General features: G+C 40.1%; 1 protein-coding gene across 8 annotated transcripts in view; it reads left to right on the plus strand.

The window, feature by feature from the left end:
- ST7 (suppression of tumorigenicity 7) overlaps positions 1-26,035 on the plus strand; it is a 259,694-nt gene that overhangs the window by 123,361 nt on the left and 110,298 nt on the right. For all 8 annotated transcript variants that reach the window (XM_079931456.1, XM_079931457.1, XM_079931459.1 and 5 more), the window contains exons 2-3: positions 11,754-11,836; positions 22,298-22,457. In XM_079931456.1, coding sequence (XP_079787582.1) covers positions 11,754-11,836; positions 22,298-22,457 — 243 coding nt within the window. The remainder of the gene's footprint in view (positions 1-11,753; positions 11,837-22,297; positions 22,458-26,035) is intronic.

Consider the following 26,035-nt stretch of genomic DNA (forward strand, 5'->3'; position numbering starts at 1 on the left):
AGGTTGTCCATTTTATTGGCATAGTGTTGCTTGTAGTAGTCTCTTAGGATGCTTTGTATTTCTGCGGTGTCTGCGGTGTCTTCTCCTTTTTCATTTCTAATTTTATTGATTTGAGTCCTCTCCCTCTTTTTCTTGATGAGTTTGGCTAATGGTTTACCAGTTTTGTTTATCTTCTCAAAGAACCAGCTTTTAGTTTTATTGATCTTTGCTATTGTTTTCTTTGTTTCTATTTCATTTATTTCTGCTCTGATCTTTATGATTTCTTCCCTTCTGCTAACATTGGGTTTTGTTTGTTCTTCTTTCTCTAGTTCCTTTAGGTGTAAGGTTAGATTGTTTATTTGAGATTTTTTCTTGTTTCTTGAGGTAGGCTTGTATTGCTAGAAATTTCCCTCTTAGAACTGCTTTTGCTGCATCCAGCAGGTTTTCGATCGTCGTGTTTTCGTTGTCATTTGTCTCTAGGTATTTTTTGATTTCCTCTTTGATTTCTTCAGTGATCTGTTGGTTATTTAGTAATGTATTGTTTAGATTCCATTTTTTTTTTAAGTTTTTCCCTGTAATGGATTACTAATCTCATAGCGTTGTGGTCAGAAAAGATGCTTGATATGATTTTAATTTTCTTAAATTTACTGAGACTGGATTTGTGACCCAAGATGTGATCTATCCTGGGGAATGTTCCGTGTGCACTTGAGAAGAAAGTGTGTTCTGTTGTTTTTGGATGGAATTTTCTTTAAATATCAATTAAATCTGTCTGGTCTATTGTGTCTTTTAAGGCTTGTGTTTCCATATTAATTTTGTTTGGACGATCTGTCCTTTGGTGTAAGAGAGGTGTTAAAGTCACCCACTATTATTGTGTTACTGTCAATTTCCTCTTTTATAGCTGTTAGCAGTTGCCTTATGTATTGAGCTGCTCCTATGTTGGGTGCATATATATTTATAATTGTTATATCTTCTTCTTGGCTTGACCCCTTGATCATTATGTAGTGTCCTTCCTTGTCTCTTGTAGCATTCTTTCTTTTAAAGTCTATATTTTCTGATATGAGTATTGCTACTTCAGCTTTCTTTTGATTACCATTTGCATGGAATATCTTTTTCTATCCCCTCACTTTCAGTCTGTATGTGTCCCTAGGTCTGAAGTGGGTCTCTTGTAGACAGCATATATATGCTTCTTGTTTTTGTATTCATTCAGTGAGCCTGTGTCTTTTGGGCGGAGCATTTAATCCATTCACGTTTAAGGTAACTATCGATATATACGTTCCTATTACCATTTTCTTAATTTTTCTGGGTTTGTTTTTGTAGGTCCTTTTTTTCTCTTGTGTTTCCCACTTAGAGAAGTTCCTTTAGCATTTGTTGTAAAGCTGGTTTGGTGGTGCTGAATTCGCTTAGCTTTTGCTTGTCTGTAAAGCTTTTGATTTCTCCGCCAAATCTGAATGAGATCCTTGCTGGGTAGAGTAATCTTGATTGTAGGTTCTTCCCTTTCATCACTTTAAATATATCATGACACTCCCTTCTGGCTCGTAGAGTTTCTGCTGAGAAATCAGCTGTTAACCTTATGGGAGTTCCCTTGTATGTTATTTGTCGTTTTTCCCTTGGGGCTTTCAATAATTTTTCTTTGTCTTTAATATGTGCCAATTTGATTACTATGTGTCTTGGCATGTTTCTCCTTGGGTTTATCCTGCCTGGGACTCTCTGCACTTCCTGGACTTCGGTAGCTATTTCCCTTCCCTTGTTAGGGAAGTTTTTGACTATAATCTCTTCAAATATTTTCTTGGGTCCTTTCTCTCTCTCTTCTCCTTCTGAGACCCTTATAATGCAAATGTTGTTGTGTTTAATGTTGTCCCAGAGGTCTCTTAGGCTGTCTTCATTTCTTTTCATTCTTTATTCTGTTCCACAGCAGTGAATTCCAGCGTTCTGTCTTCCAGTTCACTTATCCGTTCTTCTGCCTTAGTTTTTCTGCTATTGATTCCTTCTAGTGTATTTTTCATTTCAGTTATTGTTTTGTTCATGTTTGTTTGTTTGTTATTTAATTCTCATAGGTGTTTGTTAAACATTTCTTGCTTCTTCTCGATCTTTGCCTCCATTCTTTTTCCGAGGTCCTGGATCATCTTCACTATCATTACTCTGAATTCTTTTCTGGAAGGTTGTCTATCTCCACTTCACTTAGTTGTTTTTCTGAGGTTTTATCATTTTCCTTCATTTGGTACATAGCCCTCTGCATTTTCATCTTGTCTGTCTTTCTGTGAATGTGTTGTTTGTTCCACAGGCTGCAGGAGTGTAGTTCTTCTTGCTTCTGCTGTCTGCCCTCTGGTGGATTAGGCTATATAAGAGCCTTGTACAAGTTTCTTGATGGGAGGGACTGGTGATAGGTGGAGCTGGGTGTTGCTATGGTGTGCAGAGCTCAGTAAAACTTTAATCTGCTTGTCTGCTGATGGGTGGGGCTGGGTTGCCTCCCTGTTGGTTGTTTGGCCTGAGGCAACCCAACAGTGGAGCCTACCCAGGCTCTTTGGTGGGGCTCATGTTGGACTCTGGTAAGGCTCATGCCAAGGAGTGCTTCCCAGAACTTCTGCCAGTGTCCTTGTCCCCACAGTGAGCCACAGCCCACCCCCCGCCTCTGCAGGAGACCCTCCAACATAGCAAGTAGGTCTGGTTCAGTCTCCCCTGGGGTCACTGCTCCTTCCCCTGGGTCCTGATGCGCACACTACTTTGTGTGTGCCTTCCAAGTGTGGAGTCTCTGTTTCCCCCAGTCCTGTCGAAGTCCTGCAATCAAATGTCACTAGGCTTCAAAGTGTAATTCTCTAGGAATCCTTCCTCCCGTTGTTGGACCCTCAGGTTCAAAAGCCTGATGTGGGGCTTAGAACCTTCACTCCAGTGCATGGACATCTGTGGTATAAGTGTTCTCCAGTTTGTTAGTCACCCACCCAGCAATTATGGGATTTGATTTTATTGTGATTGCGCCCCTCCTACCATCTCATTGTGTCTTCTCCTTTGTCTTTGGATGTGAGGTATCTTTTCTGATGAGTTCCAGTGTCTTCCTGTCAGTGATTGTTCAGCAGTTAGTCGTGATTCCGATGTCCTCGCAAGAGGGAGTGAGAGCATGTCCTTCTACTCCACCACCTTGAACCAATCTCAATGTCCCATTTGTTAAAATCAGGCCTCACTGCACACCTTAGCCTTCAGTAGGACCACAGAATGGCTACACCTTGGAAAACCCCACTCCCTAAAGAAGAAGAGTGATGCCCTAGCACTAAGAACAGAACCTAAAATACAGCAATCCTAACAGAATAAAACCAAGTCTCAGTCTTGTCCTTTTTTAATTTCACAATCCCAGTGTGTAGTTCAGTGTCTTGTACCTTTAAAAGCCACGTACATTTTGGATAAATGAATGAACTAGCTAATGTTAATAACTGTAGGACATTTCCAGAAAGGTGTTTTAGACTATAGATTCATTACTCTTGTTTATATTCGTCTTACCTTTCTTAGTTACTTCCATGCATCTTAGATTTAACAATGATCTGTTCAGACACCTGATTGCCACAAGTATTTTGAACGCTTGTAGGTAGTTACATCTATTCTGACCCTTTAAGTAATGAACTTTGCCACATGTAATTTTCCTAAATCAAACCATTAAGGCTTCTTTTTAAAAAAATAACTTACAGTAAAGGAGGGGTAAATGAGAAGCTGATGACCATATTCTTTTCAAGATGATAGAAAAGTCCAAGCACATTTTGCATGGCAGATTCTGTCAGGAGCCTTTTGGAGCCCTCCAGTGTGAACACAGGAACCACCGAGAGTGTTCTTATACAACACTGGTTACAGCCACCCTACCGAAGTGTGTATTATAGCTCACTACAGTGTTACTGGACCTTTCTGGAACTCAGCCATCCAGTCATCTTAACTCCTCAAACCACTGAGCTCTAAGAATAAAAGGCCAGTTTATATAACACATACAGATGAGCATCAAAGCGTTACCAATGTGAGATCACAGGTCTTATTTTACAAAGATCCAATGAACATCCTTTGGCTCTGCTTAGCAGTCTTCTCAAAGGAACATTCCTTGATGAACTTTCTGTCCCCCACCCTAGCCCAAGGCTGAGTTAGAAGTACCAACTTTCTATTTCCAGAGTAACGCTCAGAATAATTGCCTGTTAGTTCGGTTCCACGTCTGCGTCTTCCACAAAGTCCAGAGCTCTTTGAGGACAAGAACTATGTATTACATATCTTTGTATCCCCAGCATTTTACAGTGCTTGACATACGTTAAACATCAATATTTATTGAATGACCAAAGTTGTTTTTTGCCTTTGAAGGAACAGTAGATTTTTTAAGTAGCATATTAAAAAGGAGAGAAAGTGGTTTGAAACAGGCACACAACAACAACAAATAATAGTATGCCAGGTGACAACAATGGTATGAGAAAGACTGAAAACAGTCCAGGATAACTTCATTTTGGAGGGAAAAAACATAGAGTACTTGAACGGTTTCTAAAAACATTGCTGAATGCTAGCACAGTACTGTAGTTTATGTTAATTTTGTTGACTTAGGGCCATCAAATAAAGATTGAAATATTTTCTGAATATTTTGTTTAAAGATGCAGTCAAGTATGTAATGCATTTTGTAAAGATTTCCTTGTTAAATTGTTTTAGAAAGAAAACGTCTGGTTTTTAATAGAATAGGTCCTTAGCTATCTCAAATAATTCAGTTCTGAGGGTTCTACATAGCCTAGGTCTTGCTGTGTGAGGGTAGTATAAGTATGTCTGGACCTTCTTGATTTATTGGTGAGTAGTGGTCATTCAATCTACCTAATAAGCATCTCACACTGTGTAGGTACTCTGGGGATAGAAACACACACACACACACACACACGCGCGCGATCAGAAGACAAGGTTAGAGCCATCAAAGACTCAATGTTTCCAGATACAGGAAGTTTTTTTTGTTTTTTTAATCAGAAGTCCTGGGATAATGTTATTACAACTTCATCACCTAGTCCTCTACCCTTATGCAGGCATGCAGTGTTCATCAAACATTGAGTACCCCTGTGGACCAGGCTCTATGCTGGGTGCTGGATGCTGGATGCTGGATGATGGAGGTACAGTGAATGCTTGTAGGCTAGAGGAGGCCAGACTCTGGAGGACCATGTCTCCACAAGGCTTCTGTCTCTTTGCAAAATAAGTATAGGGAAGATTTTCTCCCATTAGAGGCAAATATGTCTTTTTTCTTCCTAATGTTAAACAGTTGATGAGAAACAAAAAGATTCATAACTTCAACCCTAAATTAAAGCATGTTTTAAATAGCTAAAAATGTAAGACTTACACAAGCCTCTCTCCTGTTCTTGACGAGAGTTCCCCAACATCAGCTTGCTTGTAAATAAAAGGGAACAGGTAATCTGAGATCTTGCTTTACTTGTCCTTTTGGGTTACCGAGGTTTGTATGTGACTGGGCTTTGGACAGTCCTTAATGGCTTGACAGATGGCCTCCCTCCAGCAAAGGACAGGGAACCATGAAGATTGAATACTGCTTCGTTATAGTTTCCCAGATCACAGCTGAGAAAAGAAAGAATGTGCTCAGCACCACTCCTCAGTAGAGCCAGATGCCCAGTAAAGCAGAAACAGTATACCTGTAAAGTTGCCAAGGCAACATCAAGGGTAGAGGGAAGAGTAGACAGAATGATTTATGAAGGTTTCTTGCCATAAGAACCGGTCTAAAAATATACTTCCATGTCTTTTTCCTCTCAAGGATAAATGCCACAGGATTTATCCAGGGAATTGTGATGCATAAAGCTTGAGACCTTATCAGAGCTCAAGGAGACCAGGGGTAAAGGGCAAGGAGAAGGGAAACAGGAGCAACAAATGAGAAAATGTGCTCCTGGTGTGCTTTTAATCTTCTGTTGAACTGATGCAGTTTTGCAGATGTAAAACTGACTTTTTTTGGAAACGTGCAAATGTTGTATATTTAAAATGTGCCTATTTTTTTTAAAAAGACCATTTACTGGGGTGAAATGAAGATACTTAGTTTCCGTATTTAAAAAAAGTTTCCTCTGAGCTTCTACTTTAATATTAGTGGATTTGCAAAGGCAATCACAGATCAGCATGTGGAATAACATGCTATCATGGCAGCAGAGTTTGAAGTTGCATTTTATTTATGAACGGTTTAGAAAGACGCTCTTGGAGCAGATAGAGTTGGCTTATCTTAACACCCTTTCTGGGCTCACTGCAGTTAGCTGGAGTTATTGGATGTCCACATGGATTTTCACTTTCATGAATTATACATGACTCTATCAGTTTCATTTGGTGCGTAACAAATGATCATGGATATAGCAGCTTAAAACAGCACACATTTATTATCTCACAGCTTCTGTGGGTCAGGAGTACAGGCACAGTTTAGCTGGGTCTCACTAGGTTGTAATCAAGGTGTCTGTCAGGCTGTGATCTTATCTTCAGGCTCAACTGAGGGAGAGTCTACTTCCAAGTTCACTTAGGCTGGAGACTCAGGTTGGGACAATTGACCTAAACGCTCATCAGCTAAATGAAATGAAGAAAAAGTAAAATTAAACAAGATAAACATTTCCTTTCCCTGGGATGCTTATTATCTACTTCTCTGGTAGAAGTTGTCAACTCCTTGGGAAAATAAATTGCATCTCACTGTGAGGGTTGAGGGAATTCCTGTTTCATGTGAGCCTCAGAACCACTCTGGGAAGGTGTGGGACTTTCCCAGGGCCTCGATGCTGCAGTTGGTTTCACATTTAGAGACGAAGTCTCCTAACCCTGCTCTCTTTCCCAGGCATAATGCTTTTACACAAAATCTCTTTATTATTATTATTTTTTTTCATCCAGCTTAAATAGACGTAGTTTCTTTAACCTTTCTTCCTAGGGACTTTATTCCTAATCTTTTCAGTGATTGCTAATTGTTGTAACTTTCTAATTTTTTCTACTTCACATGCCCTGTTTTAGCAAGGTGTTAAATGGAATACAGGACAAAGCAGACCCATGTTTTTGGGTGCTGTAGACTTTATCACACTTCATATTCAGTTCTATCTAGTCAGTACCTCCAAGTCTTTGATGCTGCCTTAACCTCTTTCTTTTTTTTAAAAAAATTTCTTTTTCTATTTTTTCTTTTATTTATTTATTTATATTTGGCTGTGTTGGGTCTTTGTGGCTGCGTGCGGGCTTTTTCTAGTTGCAGCGAGTGGGGGTTACTCTTTGTTGTGGTGCGCGGGCTTCTCATTGTGGTGGCTTCACCTGTTGCAGAGCACCAGATCTAGGTGCATGGGTTTCAGTAGTTGTGGTGCATGGGCTCAGTAGTTGTGACTCATGGGCTCTAGAGCACAGGCTCAGTAGTTGTGGCACACAGGCTTAGTTGTTCCGTGGCATGTGGGATCTTCCCGGACCAGGGCTCAAACCCGTGTCTCCTGCACTGGCAGGTGGATTCTTAACCACTGTGCCACCGGGGAAGCCCAACCTCTTCTTTCAAGGGCTTGAATAAGGCGGAATATATCTTAAGGAGTCAAACACTTCTTAAGCGTTATGTGCTCACTCTGTTTTACAGAACATCTTTTCCAGGAGTCTAATTTGGGAATTGTTTGTGCTCTGAAGGATACGGGAGGAGGCTCTTACTGTCACGAGGGCCAGAAACAGGGCTGGCTCCTCACAGACAGGGCCTCACAGGGCCATTCCGAGTGCCTCCTCATTAAGCCCTCCGGTATTCTAGTTCCCTGCTCACAGGAGTGATTCTTCACTTTCCACAGTTGACCTGTTGTACTATATTCTTCCGTCCTCTCTTCTGTGATCCAGAGGGGTCACTGAGTTTTCAATCCATTAACCCACCCCTCATACCTAGTTTCTTCTCAGACCTGTACTTAATTTCTTCCTGTTTACTCATTAATTAAATGCGAAGACTGTACCAAGTTAAAGTTCAGCATCTTCAGAACGCCTGATGACACAGTCCCTGAGGCTGCCCTTGAATAACTGATGCAGTATTCTTTAAGCAGTGACCTGTTAGAGTGCCCATCTGGATCGGACGAAAAGCCTTCTGACTTATTAATTTTTGTTTCCAGGTTGATATAGGACATTGTATAATTTATTTTTACCAAAGCTAGATTAGTCTTTACTGTTTGTTTTTGAATTTGTTTTTCCTTAGCCCCAGCACCTGTGGAGATAGTATCGATATGTCTATGGATGTCAGGAATATCCACTTTATGTTTCAAACCACACACCCCACAGTTTTCTGATCTAATTTTTAGGTACTTCATAAGGCCCTCATATATTTTCAAAAATAATTGCTAGTGACCCTGATGAAACTAGGCCAGGCAGTCCAGTTTGCAATGTGCAGCCCTCCTAATTTAATGGGGGAATCTTTAACTAGATGCTCCCCTTCGGGGTGGCTTCTTGCCCTTCCACCCTGGGGCTACACACACTGATGATAAGATCCCAGTGGACTTATCTTTTTTGCCCCTCCTGCTGCGGAGCACAGGCTCTGGACGCGCAGGCCCAGCGGCCATGGCTCACGGGTCCAGCCGCTCCGTGGCACGTGGGATCCTCCCGGACCGGGGCACGAACCCGTGTCCCCTGCATCGGCAGGCGGACTCTCAACCACTGCGCCACCAGGGAAGCCCCAGTGGACTTGTCTTTAACAGTCAGTGATAAAAATAAGTACAGTGTTAAAAACATCCATCTTTCAGTATCACTTATTTAGAGCTTCCTCTCCTTTTCTAATGAAAGACTACTGTTTTCCTTTTGCTATTTTGTTCCTTAATGCTTTTCAGCAGCGTTCTCATGTTGCACCCTTGATGCCATGAGCCTGAGCTCTGGAGGCTGGATGACCGGTGTTCAGCTCTTTGCCCAGCCTCCACCTGTGAAATAAGATGAATAATAATATTGACCTCACAGAGCTGAGGTGAGCATTAAGTTCTCTAATTTGTAAAATTGCTTTATTATAAACTTTAAACACAGATAGATGGATTCAAGTGGCAAGTACTGATTGTTGATTTTTGTGCTCAGAATTGCTAAATGCCATGTCTTAATGATGTTAGCCAGAATGCCCAGTAGGACTGTAAAATTAATAGGTTATTAAATGAACACCTCCCACTCTCTAAATGTTTTCTATTTCTACTTTTCTCATTCTCTATTTGTGTCTCTATTTCTTTTAATGCCCACCATTTTCTTTCCCAACTTTGGTAGCTTTCTATAACTGGATATAGTAGAGAAGCATGTTTTAATTTTTTTTTTTTTTTTTAAAGTATAATTTCCACTTTATTGTCTTTCCAGGGAACAGTATTTCTTTAGTCTTTAAGAACTTAGCTCCTTACATGGGCTTTGGTGGAGGTCGTGGGGCAGCACCAGCAGGTCTAAATCGGGGTCATGTTTTAATTTTTGTATTACCTATGGTAGCTATATAATCTTAAGTAAAACTAAAGGTATAGAATGTTTATTTTTATCTCTTTAAAAAACTCACATAGTTTCTTTTTTTTCACTTGTCGATTCATTCTATAATCTTTTGTCCCCAGTCGATCAGCAATTTTCAGTAGAAAATCTTTTTTCCTCTATTGCTTTATGCCTTTGTTGCTGGGGAGTTAGCAGGGCTACCAAAGCACTTCAAATTCAGGCAAGTCTTTTCCTCTTTCTTTTAGAAATGGATTTTGTTGAATTCTATGTTCAGTTTGTCCCCAGAAACTTACTGAAAAGTATATGGTACAGATATGAATGTTCATAAATACAGAATAACAAAGTGAATACTTTGTTTTGGTGACTTTTTAAAAATAATGGAAAATGTGGGATCATTCATAGCATGAGGAGGGGAATTTTGAGAATTTTAGGCACCTCAGAATCAGACTGTCAATTACAAGCTTTGTTTTTTTAATGGCCAAGCATAACCACCTCAGCTCAACTGTACCTCCTCTTGCCTCACAGCCCTAGGCTGACTGCTTCTTCTGTGCTTTTCACTACCTCCCTGAAAGAGTCCACTTAGTCAAGTTGTGACCATTGACTGAGCACTTTGTGTTAGTCCAGATTCGTGATTGCAAATGACAGACCATGAGCCACGGCAAACCAGTCCATTTAAAGTGGGTGTTGGGGAGGAGAAGGTTTACTGAGAGCATGCCCAGTAACCAGGAAGGATGGAGTGAGTGCATCCTTCCACGTTTGTGCCACAGCCCAAGCTCCTTCCCTCTTCAACCCGTGCAACCAGCTGGAAAGGCTGTGTGCTGTTTCCTCAGGGCCTCAAAGCAGGCCCCGTCCTTCACTCACATTGCTCTCCTTTCCTCCTCCTGCCCACTTTGGTCTGGTTAACTCCTGCTCAGTCTCCCAGACATCTTCCTGACTCCCAGCCTGAGATGCATACCTTTTATGTGTTTTCATAAAATTCTGTGCACAGGACCCTTCTATGCACTTATCAAAACTGTCTGGTGATTGCTTGTTTACTTGTCTGTTTCCCAGCTAGACTTTGACCTTCTAGAGGGTGGGAGCTGTGTCTGAATCATGCGTCCATTCTTTGTCCACAGTCTCATTCATAAACAGAGAGAAGCATTTGTTGAATGAGTGAGCATAGGATCTTTGTTCATGTTGGTGACTTTGCTTTCTGGGCTGATCTCTGTTCATGCTGGTGACTTTGCTTTGACAAATACAAAAGCCTTTTCCCTTAATGACATAAAAGTCCTACTTCTTTTTTTTTTTTTTTTTTTTTTGCGCTACGCGGGCCTCTCACTGTTGTGGCGTCTCCCGTTGCGGAGCACAGGCTCCGGACGCGCAGGCTCAGCGGCCATGGCTCACGGGCCCAGCCACTCCGCGGCATGTGGGATCTTCCCGGACCGGGGCACGAACCCGTGTCCCCTGCATCGGCAGGCGGACTCTCAACCACTGCGCCACCAGGGAAGCCCAAAAGTCCTACTTCTAATGTTCTTCATTTTAAAACAGGACTGGATATGATCCCCTTCCACAAACATATTCAGTAAAGAAATGTGAATACGCATGCAAAAAACCCTTTAGGTCAGTTGTTGTTTTGGTAGTAGTCAAAGTTTTGTGCAATTTCTAGATATAAATAATGACTTAAAATATACTTATAAAATGTATAAGTGACCTTACTTAATGGGCAACCAGATCAACTGTGTAGTTGATATGCACAGTGTCAGGAGCAGGTCAGGAAGGTGTCTGACAATACACATTCATTTTTAGTGGCTTATTTTTCATCTTTTCTGCATTGAATATGATTACTTTGATGAGCAGTCTGACAACCTTGTAAGTTAGCTGAACAAATTTTACTGATATATGCTAACTTACATGCTAACTCGTCCTTTCTTTTCCAGGGGTAAACATAGTGTTAGAATCTTTAATAACTGTTTAATATAGTTATTTTTCATTTGTTCTAAGGTTGAAATATGCTTGTTGGCTCATCAAAGACTGGTGTGAGGGTCCCATAAAACATATTAGGGTACCTTCCGTTCCTCTCTAACAGTTTAATAACCAGCTTTGGTTTGACTCCTCAGTGGCTGTAAATCCATGAAAACCATTCACAACAATAGCTTTGGGAGGCAGAAACAAAAAGCTGCTCTTTCTTCTTGTATGTAGTTGTTTTCTTTTAGGATATATAACTTGAATCTAGTATTCCGAGCCTGTGTACTGCTGAACCATTTTAGCGGCCCTTGGCTATGATTCTAGTAATTCTTGTCATCAGAAACAAATGATTTCACCAGAAAGGAAAATGAGAGCTGGTTTTACTGATGACATACTCATGCATTCTCTGTTCTTCTCCCTCTCTCTTGTTTTTTCAGTGAGCATGTTTTTGAACACATTAACACCGAAGTTCTACGTGGCCCTGACAGGCACTTCGTCACTAATATCAGGGCTTATTTTGGTAAGTGGTGGAATCCCTGCTATTTAAAAACATGCTGATTACTAATATATACGTTATATATGTACAGGAAAAACTTCTGGAGGAGTATACACCAGCACCTTACAGTGACTGCGTGTGTGTATATGTTGGATAGGGGACTGATAGAGGCCTTTCACTATCCAGGTTATATGTTTTTAAAATATTGGAAAAAAGATTTTTTTTTTAACAATTATATACTGCTTTTGTTGAAGGAAAAAACAAAATGGAAAATAAAGGAAGACATAATTCTGTGTCAAATTCTAATGTCTAAGATACTATAAAGTAAGTGTGACTCAGTTAAACTAAAATGTTTTTCATTACCCTTTTCAAAATGGATTATTGGACATAATCAAGATCAGTAGAAATATAGCTCAGTTTCTTTAAATATATTGACATGGATGTGGCAATTCTAAGCTTTTTCCCCCTTCATCTCCTTTTCTTTTAAAATTTACATATATTTCCCTATTGCTTCCTTGAAAAAAAATCCCCAGTAGTCAAAAAGCAATATGATAATCACCCCTAAGGCTCCATTGCCTTATGTGCTAAAATAGTTATAGGTGTAATAAGTTATAACACCTGCAGTAGTTTTCTTTAATTTAAGTGACCTTAAAGGGGGGCATCTAAACTAGTGGAATCACTCTAATATAATTAAATTTATATTAAGGAGCTTTAAGGAGAAAGAGGTTTTAGAAAGCTTGTTTTCCCTCTATACATAATGCTGTGATTACTAATTATTATAGAGACATGGACAAGAAACAGTACAATGAGGTAACCGCTAGTGCTGTTTCCATTTTACTAATACATAAGCTGGATAGGAAGTAACCTATCTTAGGTCACATAGATGGCAAGTGGCAGAGCAGGATTTCAACCCAGACTGGCTTGCACCAGAGCCTGTGCTTTTATCACTCACTTCACTGCCTCTCTGGTTAAGTTCTCAGCTGTTTTCCCAGCTTGCTTGCTGAACAAATGGCAAGTCTGGATTTTATTCTAGTAGTATCTTGGTGTGGGTTCACTAGGCTATAAATGAATTACCAGAATGCAGGGTGAGCTAAGCCTAACAGTCATTTTCCCTTCTCACTTAGAGATGGTGATGTCCCATGTCCTTGCTTCTCTTCTCCTCCAAATAAAGGGGTTTCCTTAGACCATGACCAACTTTGCAGATCCAGGCTTGTGAGGCTTTCTCCCTGTGTGTGGAGTGCAGCTGCTGAAGCCTGATGGTCACTGCCGTGTTGTTTTATGATATATTTGCCTTGCTGCATTCCTAGGAAGCAGAGGATACTCCTGACTAATGTAAAACTTTGAGCAAAGGAAAACCTCTGATGTGTGAAGATTTTGAAAGCCCTTCTCAAAAATGCTTGGTCTGTCATATATACACTACCAAATATAAAATGGATGGCTAGTGGGAAGCTGCTGCATAGTACAGGGAGATAAGCTCTATGCTTTGTGACGCCCTAGGGGGGTGGGAGGGAGGCTCAAGAGGGAGGGAATATGGGGCTATACGTATACATATACCTGATTCACTTTGTTGTACAGCAGAAACTAACACAACATTGTAAAGCAGTTATACTCCCATAAAGATGTAAAAAGAGAGGCATGGACATACATACACTACCAAATGTAAGGTAGATAGCTAGTGGGAAGCAGCCGCATAGCACCGGGAGATCAGCTCGGTGCTTTGTGACTGCCTGGAGGGGTGGGATAGGGAGGGTGGAAGGGAGGGAGACACAAGAGGGAAGAGATATGGGGACATATGTATATGTATAACTGATTCACTTTGTTATAAAGCAGAAACTAATATACCATTGTAAAGCAATTATACTCTAATAAAGATGTAAAAAAAAAAAAGATGTAAAAAAATATAGTGTAAAGAACACTAAATCACCTCTAAAAAATTAAAAAATAAAAAAGTGGATATATATATATGTATAACTGATTCACTTTGCTGTACAGCAGAAACTAACACACTTCATTTTTTAAAAAATTTTTATTTATTATTTTTTTTAACATCTTTATTGGAGTATAATTGCTTTGCAATGGTGTGTTAGTTTCTGCTTTATAACAAAGTGAATCAGTTATACATACACATATGTTCCCATATTTTTTCCCTCTTGCATCTCCCTCACTCCCACCCTCCCTATCCCACCCCTCTAGGTGGTCACAAAGCACCAAGCTGATCTCCCTGTGCTATGCGGCTGCTTCCCACTAGCTATCTATTTTACGTTTGGTAGTTTATATATGTCCATGTCACTCTCTCACTTAAACACAACACTTTAAATCAACTATACTCCAATAAAAATTAAAAAAATAATAATATATTAAAAAAAATTCTTGGTCTGTACTGAAGACAAAGTCACTACCATGTGGGAATAGCTCTTGATAGCTTTAGGCTCCTGCTTTAGAGATTGTTGACACTGGTGGTATCCAGCCCTTGGGGACTCAGCTTTGCTAGCCCTTGAAATGCACCCAGGGCTGAGCTTTCTCTTCAGCCACTGTTTTTTTCTGCCAAGTGCATTTCATGGAGAGACAGCATTGAGGTCAAGAGTCAGGTGCTTTGCAGAATAGCTGTGTGCATAGAACTGCTTAGTGGTTTGTTTCCTGGCATCAGAGAGATAATTACCTAACTACTCTCCCCTAAGCAATGTCAAGGGAGCCAGGCGGTGAATACTGAAAGTGCAGGGCTGGCCCTGAGGAATTTGTTTGGGGACCTCAGTATTTCTATGCTGGAGACTGAAATGATCATGCAATGTAATGTCTTAGGCGAAGAGAGGTAAACACAAACAAGCAACCCCCCTCCCCCCGCTATTTCCCCTATGAAGGAAACATCAGTTAACTGAACAAACGTACATAGAAATAAAATGTGTTTGGCAAATGCTGCTTTTATACTAACATGTTTAAAAATAAGTGAGGACTCAGAAGTGTGTATTTTACTAGATATCACTGCTAGTTCTTAATTTCACAAGTTGAAAGCCAGCAATGAGTTTGTTATGCCACCTACTTGTCATTCTTCCCTTACGGTTCCTGGGCCCATATCCCCTCCAGGCACCTCCTTCCCTTGCTTAACTTCCAGCTGCCCCGTCTGGCCACTTGGCACAAGCTTTCTCATCTCAGCCCAGTTCCAGCCACAGGAACTGCACCTGTTGTCACAGTCCAAACCCACCAATTTAGTCTTTTATCTGCTGTGGGAAGGACATGCCCAGTCTGCTTGATATAGCCTCTGTGGGCAATGTTTATTTCTGTGGAAAAAATTTCTGAGTTTTGTTTTTGCTCTTGAGAATGGTAAGGTGGATATGTGGAGAAAATGCTCCCCTTAATTTTCTCAAAATGTTGGTAGAATGGAGAAAATGCTGCTGTATTGACATTTATACTTAGATCCCTGTGTCCCCATTAACATGTGTATAGACATGCTCCTACACCTACGTGTTACACATTCATGTTAAATACAGAGATATGGGAAAAGGCAGCCAAAGCAATATTTTTAAAAATGAGAATCAAGAATAAAAATAGAATATTAGGGCTTCCCTGGTGGCACAGTGGTTAAGAATCCGCCTGCCAATGCAGGGAACACGGGTTCAAGCCCTGGTCCAGGAAGATCCCACATGCCGCAGAGCAACTAAGCCCATACACCACAACTACTGAGCCTGCGCTCTAGAAGCTGCGAGCTACAACTACTGAAGCCCGCGCGCCTAGAGCCCGTGCTCCACAACAAGAGGAGCCACCACAATGAGAAGCCTGCGCACCACAAGGAAGAGTAGCCCCCGCTCGCCGCAACTAGAGGAAGCCCGAACGCAGCAACAAAGACCCAATGCAGCCAAAAATAAAATAAATAAATTTAAAAAAAAAAAGAAAAAAGAAAATTAAAATAGTAAATAAAAGAATTAATTCAGGGATTAGGCGTAAAACAATTGTTTTCAGAAAAGCAGTAGAAGAGATGACAATTAGATAGGAATCAGTTGTAATGAAAGGTCCTTTTATTGTGTTTCCACTCTATGCCAGGTACTGTTCTGAGCACTTTGAATGTATTATTTCATTTAATTCTAAGTGAATTCTAATTCTGATTTCATTGAAATTCTAAGTGGTTGATATAACCAATGCCTCTATGCTCTGAGTATAAACAGACACAAAATTTAAATAAATTGCCCAAGGATATATAGCAGACAGATGGTGAGATTTGCATTTGGGTCTGTCTGACCATGCCCTCTATCCCCTCCTGTTCAAAAGTAAGGGAGTGGGACTAGAAGATTGTTGTGGCTCCTTTCAACTCCTTTTCATTCATCTAAAGAACTTGACCTCCACTTGACCCGAAAATCATGCAGTTGCAGGGCTGGAGGAAGGAACCCTCAGAAGCCATCCAGTTTAAGCCAGCAAAGACCTAAGGAACAGGCACCCAGAAAGCTTCTGACTTGCCTAGGTCACCTTGCTAGGCAAGGTATAGGGAAGGCTCGAATTTAAATTTCCACTGCTTTGTCCCAGCATCATTCTGCCTCTCATAAACATGTTGACTAGGAAGATGGGTAGCAGCATTGTCTAGTGGTTGATGTATTCCTTTGAACAGACCCGTAGAAATGGGTCAGGTAGATAAAGAGAGAAGGAAAAGAAAAAGAAAGAAAGAGAAAGGAAAGGGGGAGGGAGGGAGACTACAAATGTCTCTGGAGGGAACATTTTTTCTTTTTCCAATCAGCCATGGATTAGGTCAGATTTGGTCAGTCTAGAACATGGACCATCACTTAACACAATTTATAATTTCATTTGTGACATTTATGGTCTTATCCTCTCTGTGATGGAAGCTTCACAAAGGCTGGGAACATATCTGTGTTTTTGTGTTCAACTGTATAATGTTTGGGTAGACTCTTAAGAAATATTTGTTGAATGCACACAGATCCAGTGAGTGAATGAATTAACTGACTGTATCAGAATTATCTGGGGAGCTTGTTTAAAGTGATGGATTCTGAGTACCACCCCAGACCAACTGAATCAGAATCTCTAGGGCAAGGGCCTAGAGGAAAGCTGCCACCCAAGAGGAGCTGACAGAGCTTGGGGCGCCATGGCACAGGCTGGCATTTCCCACTTGTCAGTGGTCCCCATGACTTCACCCCAGGAGAGCGGCCCTCCCGTCCAGGCCATAGTCATTAATGCTACAGTGGAAAATCTCATCCTGTGAACACGCAGACACTGAGGTGGGCATGGATCACTGGCTGTTGACCTTGAAGAGAATCTCACTTCTCTGTCTCCTCTCTTTTCTTAAAGCCTTGGCAATAGGTGGCCAGGAAAGGGGGTGGAAGGACATGAAGAGCAGTTCTTTACACAGCCCCCCTGAACTACTTAGGGGAACAGATGACTGAGGGGTGATTGGCTGGGCCCAAGGCGGCAGGAGGCCAAGACCCACTCTATAGCTCTTCGGTATTCCTAAACAAAACAGGCAGGAGCCAGGAGGAAAGAAAGGGGTGGGAGGGGCAGAGAGAGAGGGGTGGGGGAGAGAAAGAAAGAAAGAAAGAAAAGAAAGGAAAGAAGGAAGGAAGGAAAGAAAAAAAGAAAGAAAGGAAGGAAGGAAGGAAGAAAAGGAAAGAAAGAAAGAGAAAGAAAGGAAAGAAAGAAAGAAAAAAGGAAGAAAGAAGGAGAGAGAAAAAAAGGGAAGGAAGGAAGGGGGAGGGAGGGAGGGAGGAAGTTCTGTCATGCGGAATTGCAAGGGACTTTGAAAGGGTCAGTGGTATGGAGGAAAGGGTATACTTGCAAATTCTAACAGGAAACTAAAAATGTTATGGATATTACTATAACCCATGCCATTTGCCTTGGTTTATCTTCAAGCCTAGAAGATCCCCTCTTGTCAAAAAACTGTTTACCACTAGATAATATTTCAAGACTTAGAGCAGGTGTCAATTTGGCAGTCTATTTGGGAGTAGACTGCCAGAGTTTCGTATTTCCTCTTCAGTCTCCACCATTGCTGTATCTATCCTGTGATATCATCATCTACTTTAATCCTTGGGAAACACATAGCCAGTTTCAGGCTGTGACACCTTTGTGTTTCCCATGGGTTTAATGGAATTACATTGTGGAATTACAATGGTGCTGCTATGTGGAAATCTTGAAGCAGTTTTGAGTATGTTATAGGATACAGGAGAGAGAAGTGTTTTATATATAGAACATGCAATTCAAGAAGGGGAGGTCTTGTTGGATAGGAAGAATCTAGGCATCTTTATGAAAGGTTCAGCTTTTAGGTCTGTTAGACAGATGGAAGCGCCTTGTTTGTTAACCCTTTGCCAGATTTTTGTTCCTTCCCTGCAGGTGAAGATGAGATAAATTTACACCCTTAGGCCAGCTGCAAACCTGGATCTCCACTCCCAGCCCACAGCCCCATTGCTCCTTGATCATCCCCTCTGCTTCTGTCATATAGTAATGGAGAGGGTTACGAGGCTAGGTAACTGCGTTCTTGACAAATGAATCTTTGTTTTAAATATGATCTGGGTCCTGAGTATAGCGTATGGCCCTTCTGTCCTGCAAGATATAGATCCAAACCATTTCTTTGACCCTCACATTCCCAATTCCATCCCTGCTTCCTTTATTCTCAGATAATAACCCTTACCTGCATCTCCACTGAGATCAGTGTCATCTACATTTTATTCATTTGTTGCCTTCTTACCTGTAAAACAGCTCATCTCACACCCTACTTTCCAAAATAGAATGTATTCTTCTGTTCATTCCTGCTTCCCTTTCGTCTTTAGAGCAAGAAATGGTAAGGTACCTTTTTAAGGCAGGGTAAATGTTCTTCCTGGGCTCCTGGTGTCATGTCTCTTGGTCATTTGTACGCTTTTGCACTTCGGTTTCTCTCTTTCTACTAGATTCTTTCCTCTTCCACAAATAGGTATAGGTCTCTCTTTTTTTTATAACAAACAAAATGTACACAAAACCTTTCATTGGTTTTAAACAATATCCCATTAAATCACCAGGCCAGCCCTTATCATCCATCCGTTCGACCTTTTAGCCATCTATCCATTCAGTCTTTAAACCATCCATCCTTCCATCCATCCATCCATCCATCCATCCACCCATCCAACATTAACTGAGTGACCTTATTTTACACATTATGCAACTGAGCCCCAGAGAATCAAGAGTACCAACCAAGACGTACAACTCAGCTATTATGAAATATTTTAGGGCCTTTACCTTTCAGCTAGATGGTAGGGTCATTGTTGACTTCCTGAATGACAAACCTACTTGATGCTTTTTAGTTCTCATCTTACTTGATCTGTATGATTCTTAGGGTAGAGAGATTACACTTTTAAAAACTGTGAAATGTGTAAATTTATGTTTTAATTTTATGGTTATTTGTCAGATTAAAAACTGTTTTGTTCCACTGTGGCAACTCCATTAAGCTACTAGCATGTCTAAGGGCTAGTTTTAAAATCTAAATTTGTTTATGAGAGCTTTGCTATTTACACTGTAGGTTATGCACCAGGGAGAATAATTCAAAGTGACACCAAATATGTGCGTGTTAAATAACACCATCTGCCCATTTGGATCTGTGCAGCTCTTTAAAAATAACTGTGAGGTTCTGGCCCAAATCCTGTCATGTTTCAGGATATGGGACAGATTATTATGCTAAGACCCCAGATTAGAAGATTTGGTTTGAAGTTTAAGAAGGCTTCAAGTCCTTTCCTACTTCGTTTTAGTAGTTGTTCATTTAATTCATATTAGAGTGTCAGCCCCAGGGCATTGTGGACACTAGTATAAAGGACTGTGTTAGGAAAGAAGCCATCTACTGCTCTGATAGGTCAGGCTTGAGAAGACCCTCCTTTGCCTCCCAAGCAGCTGCATGAATAACCCAGTCTTCACTGAGGTCTGTTATTTTTGCATTAGAAATACTGGGTGGAAGGTCTGTCTCCTGTTATAATGCAAATACCCCATTAATATGAATCATTTATACCTTAGGATGTATTATCCAGTCCCATTTGATAGACTACTTCTGGATTAGTTTTGATAGCTAAGAAAGCAAAAAGAGACAGTGGAGTTGGAGGGCATTTGAAAGTGAAGATTTTAAAAGGGAAGCGATAGGCTACATCTGTCTGTTTAAATGAGCAAGAGAGTTATAAAAAGATGTCTTGTTTTAGGGCCCTAGTAAGATTAGTGGCTCAAGAGCTGGGGCTTCAGGCTGAATAGCTACTTCATTAGCTATGTGACTCTGGTCAGGTCACCACACCTTGACATGTAGCCCTCATTCCTCATCTCTAAATGAAACTGTTCAGGGTCCTTTAGGGTCTCTTTTAGTGCTGACGTTCTCCGATTCTGCTGGAGAAACTGAGAAATCTGAAAGAGTCCCAAAGTGGTTTCTTTTGGGGGGGGCGGTGAATGGGAGCAACTTGTGAGAGGCATTGTGGGTCTGTGGCATGCACTGGTAGTAGCAGGGGCTACATCTGTGTTCTGTGGCCCTGGAGCACAGCCCATGCCTGGATTGGAGCATTTAGTGCTGTGTAAATGAATGAATGAAGGACTGGCAGATGCCTTAACAGCATAAAATAGAAAGCAGAGTAAAGACTTGGGGCAAAGAAAACTCTACCCCACAAGTGTTTGAGAGCCATTGCCAGTTCTGTGACCATTGTTCTGGGTCCTTTGGAGCCTTCCATCTCTTCTAATAAAGGCAAAGCCATGAATCTTTTTTGGGTGGTCAGGACCAAATGGTGAGCTGTCTCCTTTTTCACAATGATTACCACGGCTCTCAGCCAACCATTTAGTAGCAAGATGCTGTACTATCCTGAATTGTAGACCAGCAAGAAGAGGGATGCACCACAGCAGTATGTGAGGTGTGCTGACTATGTACAGCATCGATGTAATAAATGATAGCTTTGCTATTGCTTTTGGGAACCAACTATGCAGAAGGCACTGAACTAGGTCTTTTACGTGGGGTTTGAATCTAGATGTTTTACATGAGTGTGAAATTGAGGACCCTCAAGGGTAAATAACAAATATGATTTCCACTTTACAGTTGAAAAAACTGATGTTAAAATAGATTAAATAACTCACTTGAGGTTACAAATTCCCTTCTAGATCCATGGTCAGTAAATTTGCCATTCTTGAACTTTCTGCTTTCTTCAAGCAAGATCTTTTATTCCTAGCATTCCAGATGTTACAGACTGGTCCTATCCGTTCTTAGCTTTCATATTGTATTCTCCCTGTCTTCTCAGTCAAATTACTTAAATGTTTTAACATGTGAAAATTCATATAGTCAAAAGGAATAACCCCTTGGAGTTAAATCGAGTTTTCCTGTTATAGGATTGCAAACATTTGGTTTGATTAACAGTTCCTTCTGGTCATTTGTAGATGTTCTTTCTGTCCTTTTAAAGAAATTTTTGGTAGAGCAAAATATCAATTTTTAAATGATAGCCCGAAGTCCATTCCACAGAAGATAACAAAATCTTGTTTTTATGAAATAAGTAAGGATAAAGGTAATTAAGTCTATGTTATTTCCATATTCTATTACAAAAATATAGTATAGTTATCCTAGGAGACTCTGGGATATAGTTGATTCTTAAATTTCTTCTGTGTAGTGATTTGTGACTGCTTAAGGAACAAATCTCAAATCAGGGAAGCCAAGGAAAGGATGTGGGGAGAGCAGCTTCAAACAGTGGTGGGAAAGTGCTCAGAGGGGCTTTGGGGGTAGGGGCAGGTAAAAAGATTGGGGGAGGTGGCTGGCTTTCCCCATGCTCAGGAGCCCTGATTTCAGTCTAGTCATGTGAGCTTCGGTGCTTCTTTCCTTCTATTAATGAAAGTTATTTCTTTTCTTCCTTGCAAACAGCACATAACAACTGGTAAGCTTGTGAGCTAGGAAACATTAATGGTGTACAACAGATGCTAGCATTTACAAAGCACACTCAGCAGGTGGGATGCTACTGAATCTCTCAGCAGTTGGGTGCCCTCGATACATGAAATAGGATGGCTTTTATTCTTTCTGTAAAGCCGGATTTCTCTAGGGAGATGCTTTTTTTAAAACAGAATTTTACTATCTTAAAAATGTATACAGTTATGACTTTATCAGAATATAAGATGCCAAGAATTGGAATATTTCATAAGCCATACTTCTAAAACTGGCTTGTTGGTATTCATTTCTGGAATTGTTTTTTAGCTATGGTGATTTTATTATCAGATTATTATGTAAATTTGGAGGAAAATAATGAGCAGCTCTTAACAATGTTCTTTCACCAGGATTGTAGCTATAAATTTTCCTTAAAAACCAGTATTAAGTGGAAAAAACATCATTGAGAAGTTAAAATGTAATTGGTATTTACTTTTATCAAACTTCTTAATTTTTAGAAATAAACCATTTTTTTGGAATAAAAATGTTTAAACCAGTGTTTAAGGTGGGTATAATTAGTAAGTGCAACACAGTTATGGGCATGTACAAAATCATAGCTGGTAACAAGGACCCTAATCACGCTTACTATCTTTCTGTTCTAGATATTTGAATGGTGGTATTTTCGCAAATATGGAACATCATTCATTGAACAAGTCTCAGTAAGCCACTTGCGCCCCCTTCTGGGAGGGGTTGACAACAACTCCTCCAACAATTCTAACTCCAGTAATGGGGACTCAGATTCCAACAGGCAAAGCGTCTCAGGTATGGAAAGTCCTTCAGTCTGCAACATTATTTACTTACTCTTACTAAATTATTATGACTATAAGACAATAAGAATGTTGTTATTTAAAGATTAGACTTCAAAGAAAAGTACGATTTATTTTCCCAAGAATTTGACAACTTCTACAAGAGAAGTAGAGTATAAGCATCCCAGGGAAAGGAAATGTTCATCTTGTTTAATTTTACTTTCTCTTCCATTTGATTTAGCTAATGATCATTTAGGTCAGTGGTTCCCACCTGAGTCTCCACCTCCTTGTCCTTAGTCCCTCAAACTTCATTAAATGTATCCATTCTCTTCCATGCTAATTGTAGAACCTTATGTCTAACTAGATCTGATAACATCACTCCTCTGCTTAAAAGTCTTGGTTGGTTCCCATTCCACTAAAGATAAAGCCCAGATTCCAGATTACTTAGCACAGCATAAGCTGCTTCTATCTTGCCAACCTTGGTTTCTGTCATTTCTTGAACGGGCCATGTTTTCTCATGACCCTCTGCCCAGAAGTCTGTCTTCCCTCCTCCGTGCTTGCTCATCTTTCACAACCCAACTCAAATGTGACCTCCTGGGAAGCCCTCTCTGATAAGCTGTACAATATTTCTCCACCTTTGTTGACTCATATATTTTTACCTTTAGCAACATTTATTAAATTGTACTGAAATTTTTAAGCTTACTGCTTTACTGTAATATCTCTAGCATTTTGCATAGTGTCTACTATATCACTGAAACTCAGTGAATGAATGAATGAGGGCATACATGGCCTGTAATTTCTCTACTCATGAAAGAAGAGGGACGAATATAATTTCCTAGCTTGGTCTCTTCATCACCTCAGTAAACATTTCCTAACTCTCTAACATGGACTTGGCCTTATACAGGTTCTTATGAATATTATGATTTTAAAAAATGTCGAAGTCCTTGTCCCCATTGAACTCTTGTGTCTACTGAAGGGAGACAGAGTGTTAAGTGCTCTGATTATATGAGGGAAACATGCAATACTTTGGAGTACAAGGGAGGGCTTCCCGATCCAAACTGGGGGAAGAAGTTTGCTTCTTCAAGGAGAGAGTACCACTTCTGAGACTTGAAGGATGAAGAGGGAGAGATTAAAGAACTAAGTTAGATCTTTTTTCTTTCCTCCCTAGAATAACTCAGTTCAGATTTCGTAACTGTCTAGCCAGGTGATAGGCATCAAGGAGCATTGTATATATATTTTATTCCTGATGTTGATTCAATGCTCTTTTAATATAATAGAACCTTTGCCAGCCGGCCATGAGTGGTAGTGGGTACCTCTGAGTACACATTTATTTCATTCTAAAGGGTACACATGTGAGAGATGGTGCCACTCAGGTGACAAAATTGTCTGGGACTTTATAAACTCATCTGCTTTGTGGAAGAAACAGAGATCTGAGCAAAGTGAAATATTACTTCAACCAGGTACTCTAACACACGTGGCATATTATTCTAATGAGGAGTCTTGATCATTCAGTCATTGTCACTATGGATAATTGCCTCACTTTGCATATGTTGGAAGACCCTACAGATTAAATGTGCTCTTGTCTGATCTGATTTACTACAGTCTTTGTATGTCACAGAACATTGTAGAAAATTAACAGATTGAAAACAGAAAGCAACCTCATTTAAGGACATTTTTTATTGTGAGTACATTTTTATTTTCATTAAAATTCTCGCTCTGCCCAATTTAACATCATTCCTTAATGCGACGAAGAGTTCATACTCTCCTTATTGTTGCTGTTACTTTGCTGACTCTCTGTGGATGCCTTGAATAAGCCTTATGCATTATATAAATCTTGATGCTATTCTTAGTGCCGGTACAGCAGTTTTTAAAGGGAGAATCTCAGTCCTTTATAAAAATACATTCGACAATGATGATCATGGAACTTCCCAATTTTATTTGTACTGAGTTTTTACCCTGCTAAGACTAAGCTTTTGAATATTATTATTAATTCAATTTCACTAGTATTTGCTGACTGTCTACTACTATGCATGCAGTATTTCCATTCATTTCCTGTAACAGATACAGCGTTTATGATCTGATCTCATAACAGTGTTCAAGTAATTAGATTTAGGAAAATGGAAATTATCTTGTCCAAGTATATTTAGGGCTCAATCTGCCTACTTCTCCTTGACATCTGGGTTTCTAATATTTGGCTAACTCAGCTCAACAAACATGTGTGTTGGTATGGAAGTGCCAGGTACCATGGGATTAATACCATTTCCCACTTCTCTTTTCTTGTGGTGATTTTTACTTTTGAATAAGAAAAATGCTATAAAAGTACACTGTCTCTGTTTATCTCTACCCTTAATCACTTTCTATTTCATAGTCTAGTTTCAGCTAAGTATAAAGGAAAAAGAAGGTCCAAAGCTGAGGGTAATCAATACATTTTCTTAAAATAGAGGAATTTGTTTTAAAATTTATATTGCCTTAATAATGATAAAATGACTATTGCCTTAATAAAAGAAGCATCATAAGACAGCTCTTTGCTGAATCTTACGTGAAATAAAACGTGGCTAACCAAGTCCCATGGACATTTGCAAAGGCAGTTAAATGGCATTTCTCATTTGAAAAAAATCATTGAAAAATTTAAAAACAGACAGAAAGTACTAGTTATAAACATTGGACTATATGAAAACTCATAGTGTAGCTCTTTCTTTAAAGAATCATTTGTTTTGATTAAAAGCGGAAAGACCTGGCCTACCTAAGAATAATTTGGGGTGGAGAAATGGGAAGGGAGAAAGTTGTAATTGTTACAGGAGACTATTCATATATTGTTTAACATTTGGATTTGTGCAAATTGGCCTGAGTGCAGACCCTCTCAAAACTTGCATTGATCTTTATCTGTGGGCCAGAGAGAAATGTAGTTAATTATACAGCTTCTTTTTAAAAAAAATATTTATTTATTTACTTGCTGTGTCAGGTCTTATTGGCGGCATGTGGGATTTTTTGTTGCGGTGCACGGGCTCCTCTCTAGTTGTGTCGCGCGGGCTCCAGAGCTCTTGGCCTCTGTAGCTGTGGCACGCGGGCTCTGTAGTTGTGGTTCACGGGCTCTCTAGTTGTGGTGCGCAGGCTTAGTTGTCCCGCAGCATGTGGGAATCTTAGTTCCCCGACCAGGGATGGAACCAGCATCCCCTGCATTGCAAGACGGATTCTCAGCCACTGGAACACCACGGAAGTCCCACAGCTTCTTAATCTAGCCAAATTTCAGATTGTCTGGTTTAGGTTAACATTTATGAACATTTCACTTATCTCGATTTATTTGGGAGCTAAACTGCTATTTTTCTCACAAATATATAGTTTCTGATAAACGCTGCTGATATATTTTCCATGTCATCATATTTCCTGCTGCCATTTCTTAATTCAGCTTAACTTATGAACTGATGATGCACAAGGATTTAAAATGTGTCCAACTTCTCCCTGTCTTAAGGGAAGGGATTCTCAGGGTCCAGTAACATTCTGAATTTGGGTTCATGGGAAAATCTGTTTGATAATTTGCCCTGTTCTCAAATAAGATGTCATAAACACAAAGGTTTGCAGTGTTCACCTTCTTCA

Source organism: Stenella coeruleoalba (assembly GCF_951394435.1).
Source record: "Stenella coeruleoalba genome assembly, chromosome: 9".
Classification (NCBI taxonomy): Eukaryota; Metazoa; Chordata; class Mammalia; order Artiodactyla; family Delphinidae; genus Stenella; species Stenella coeruleoalba.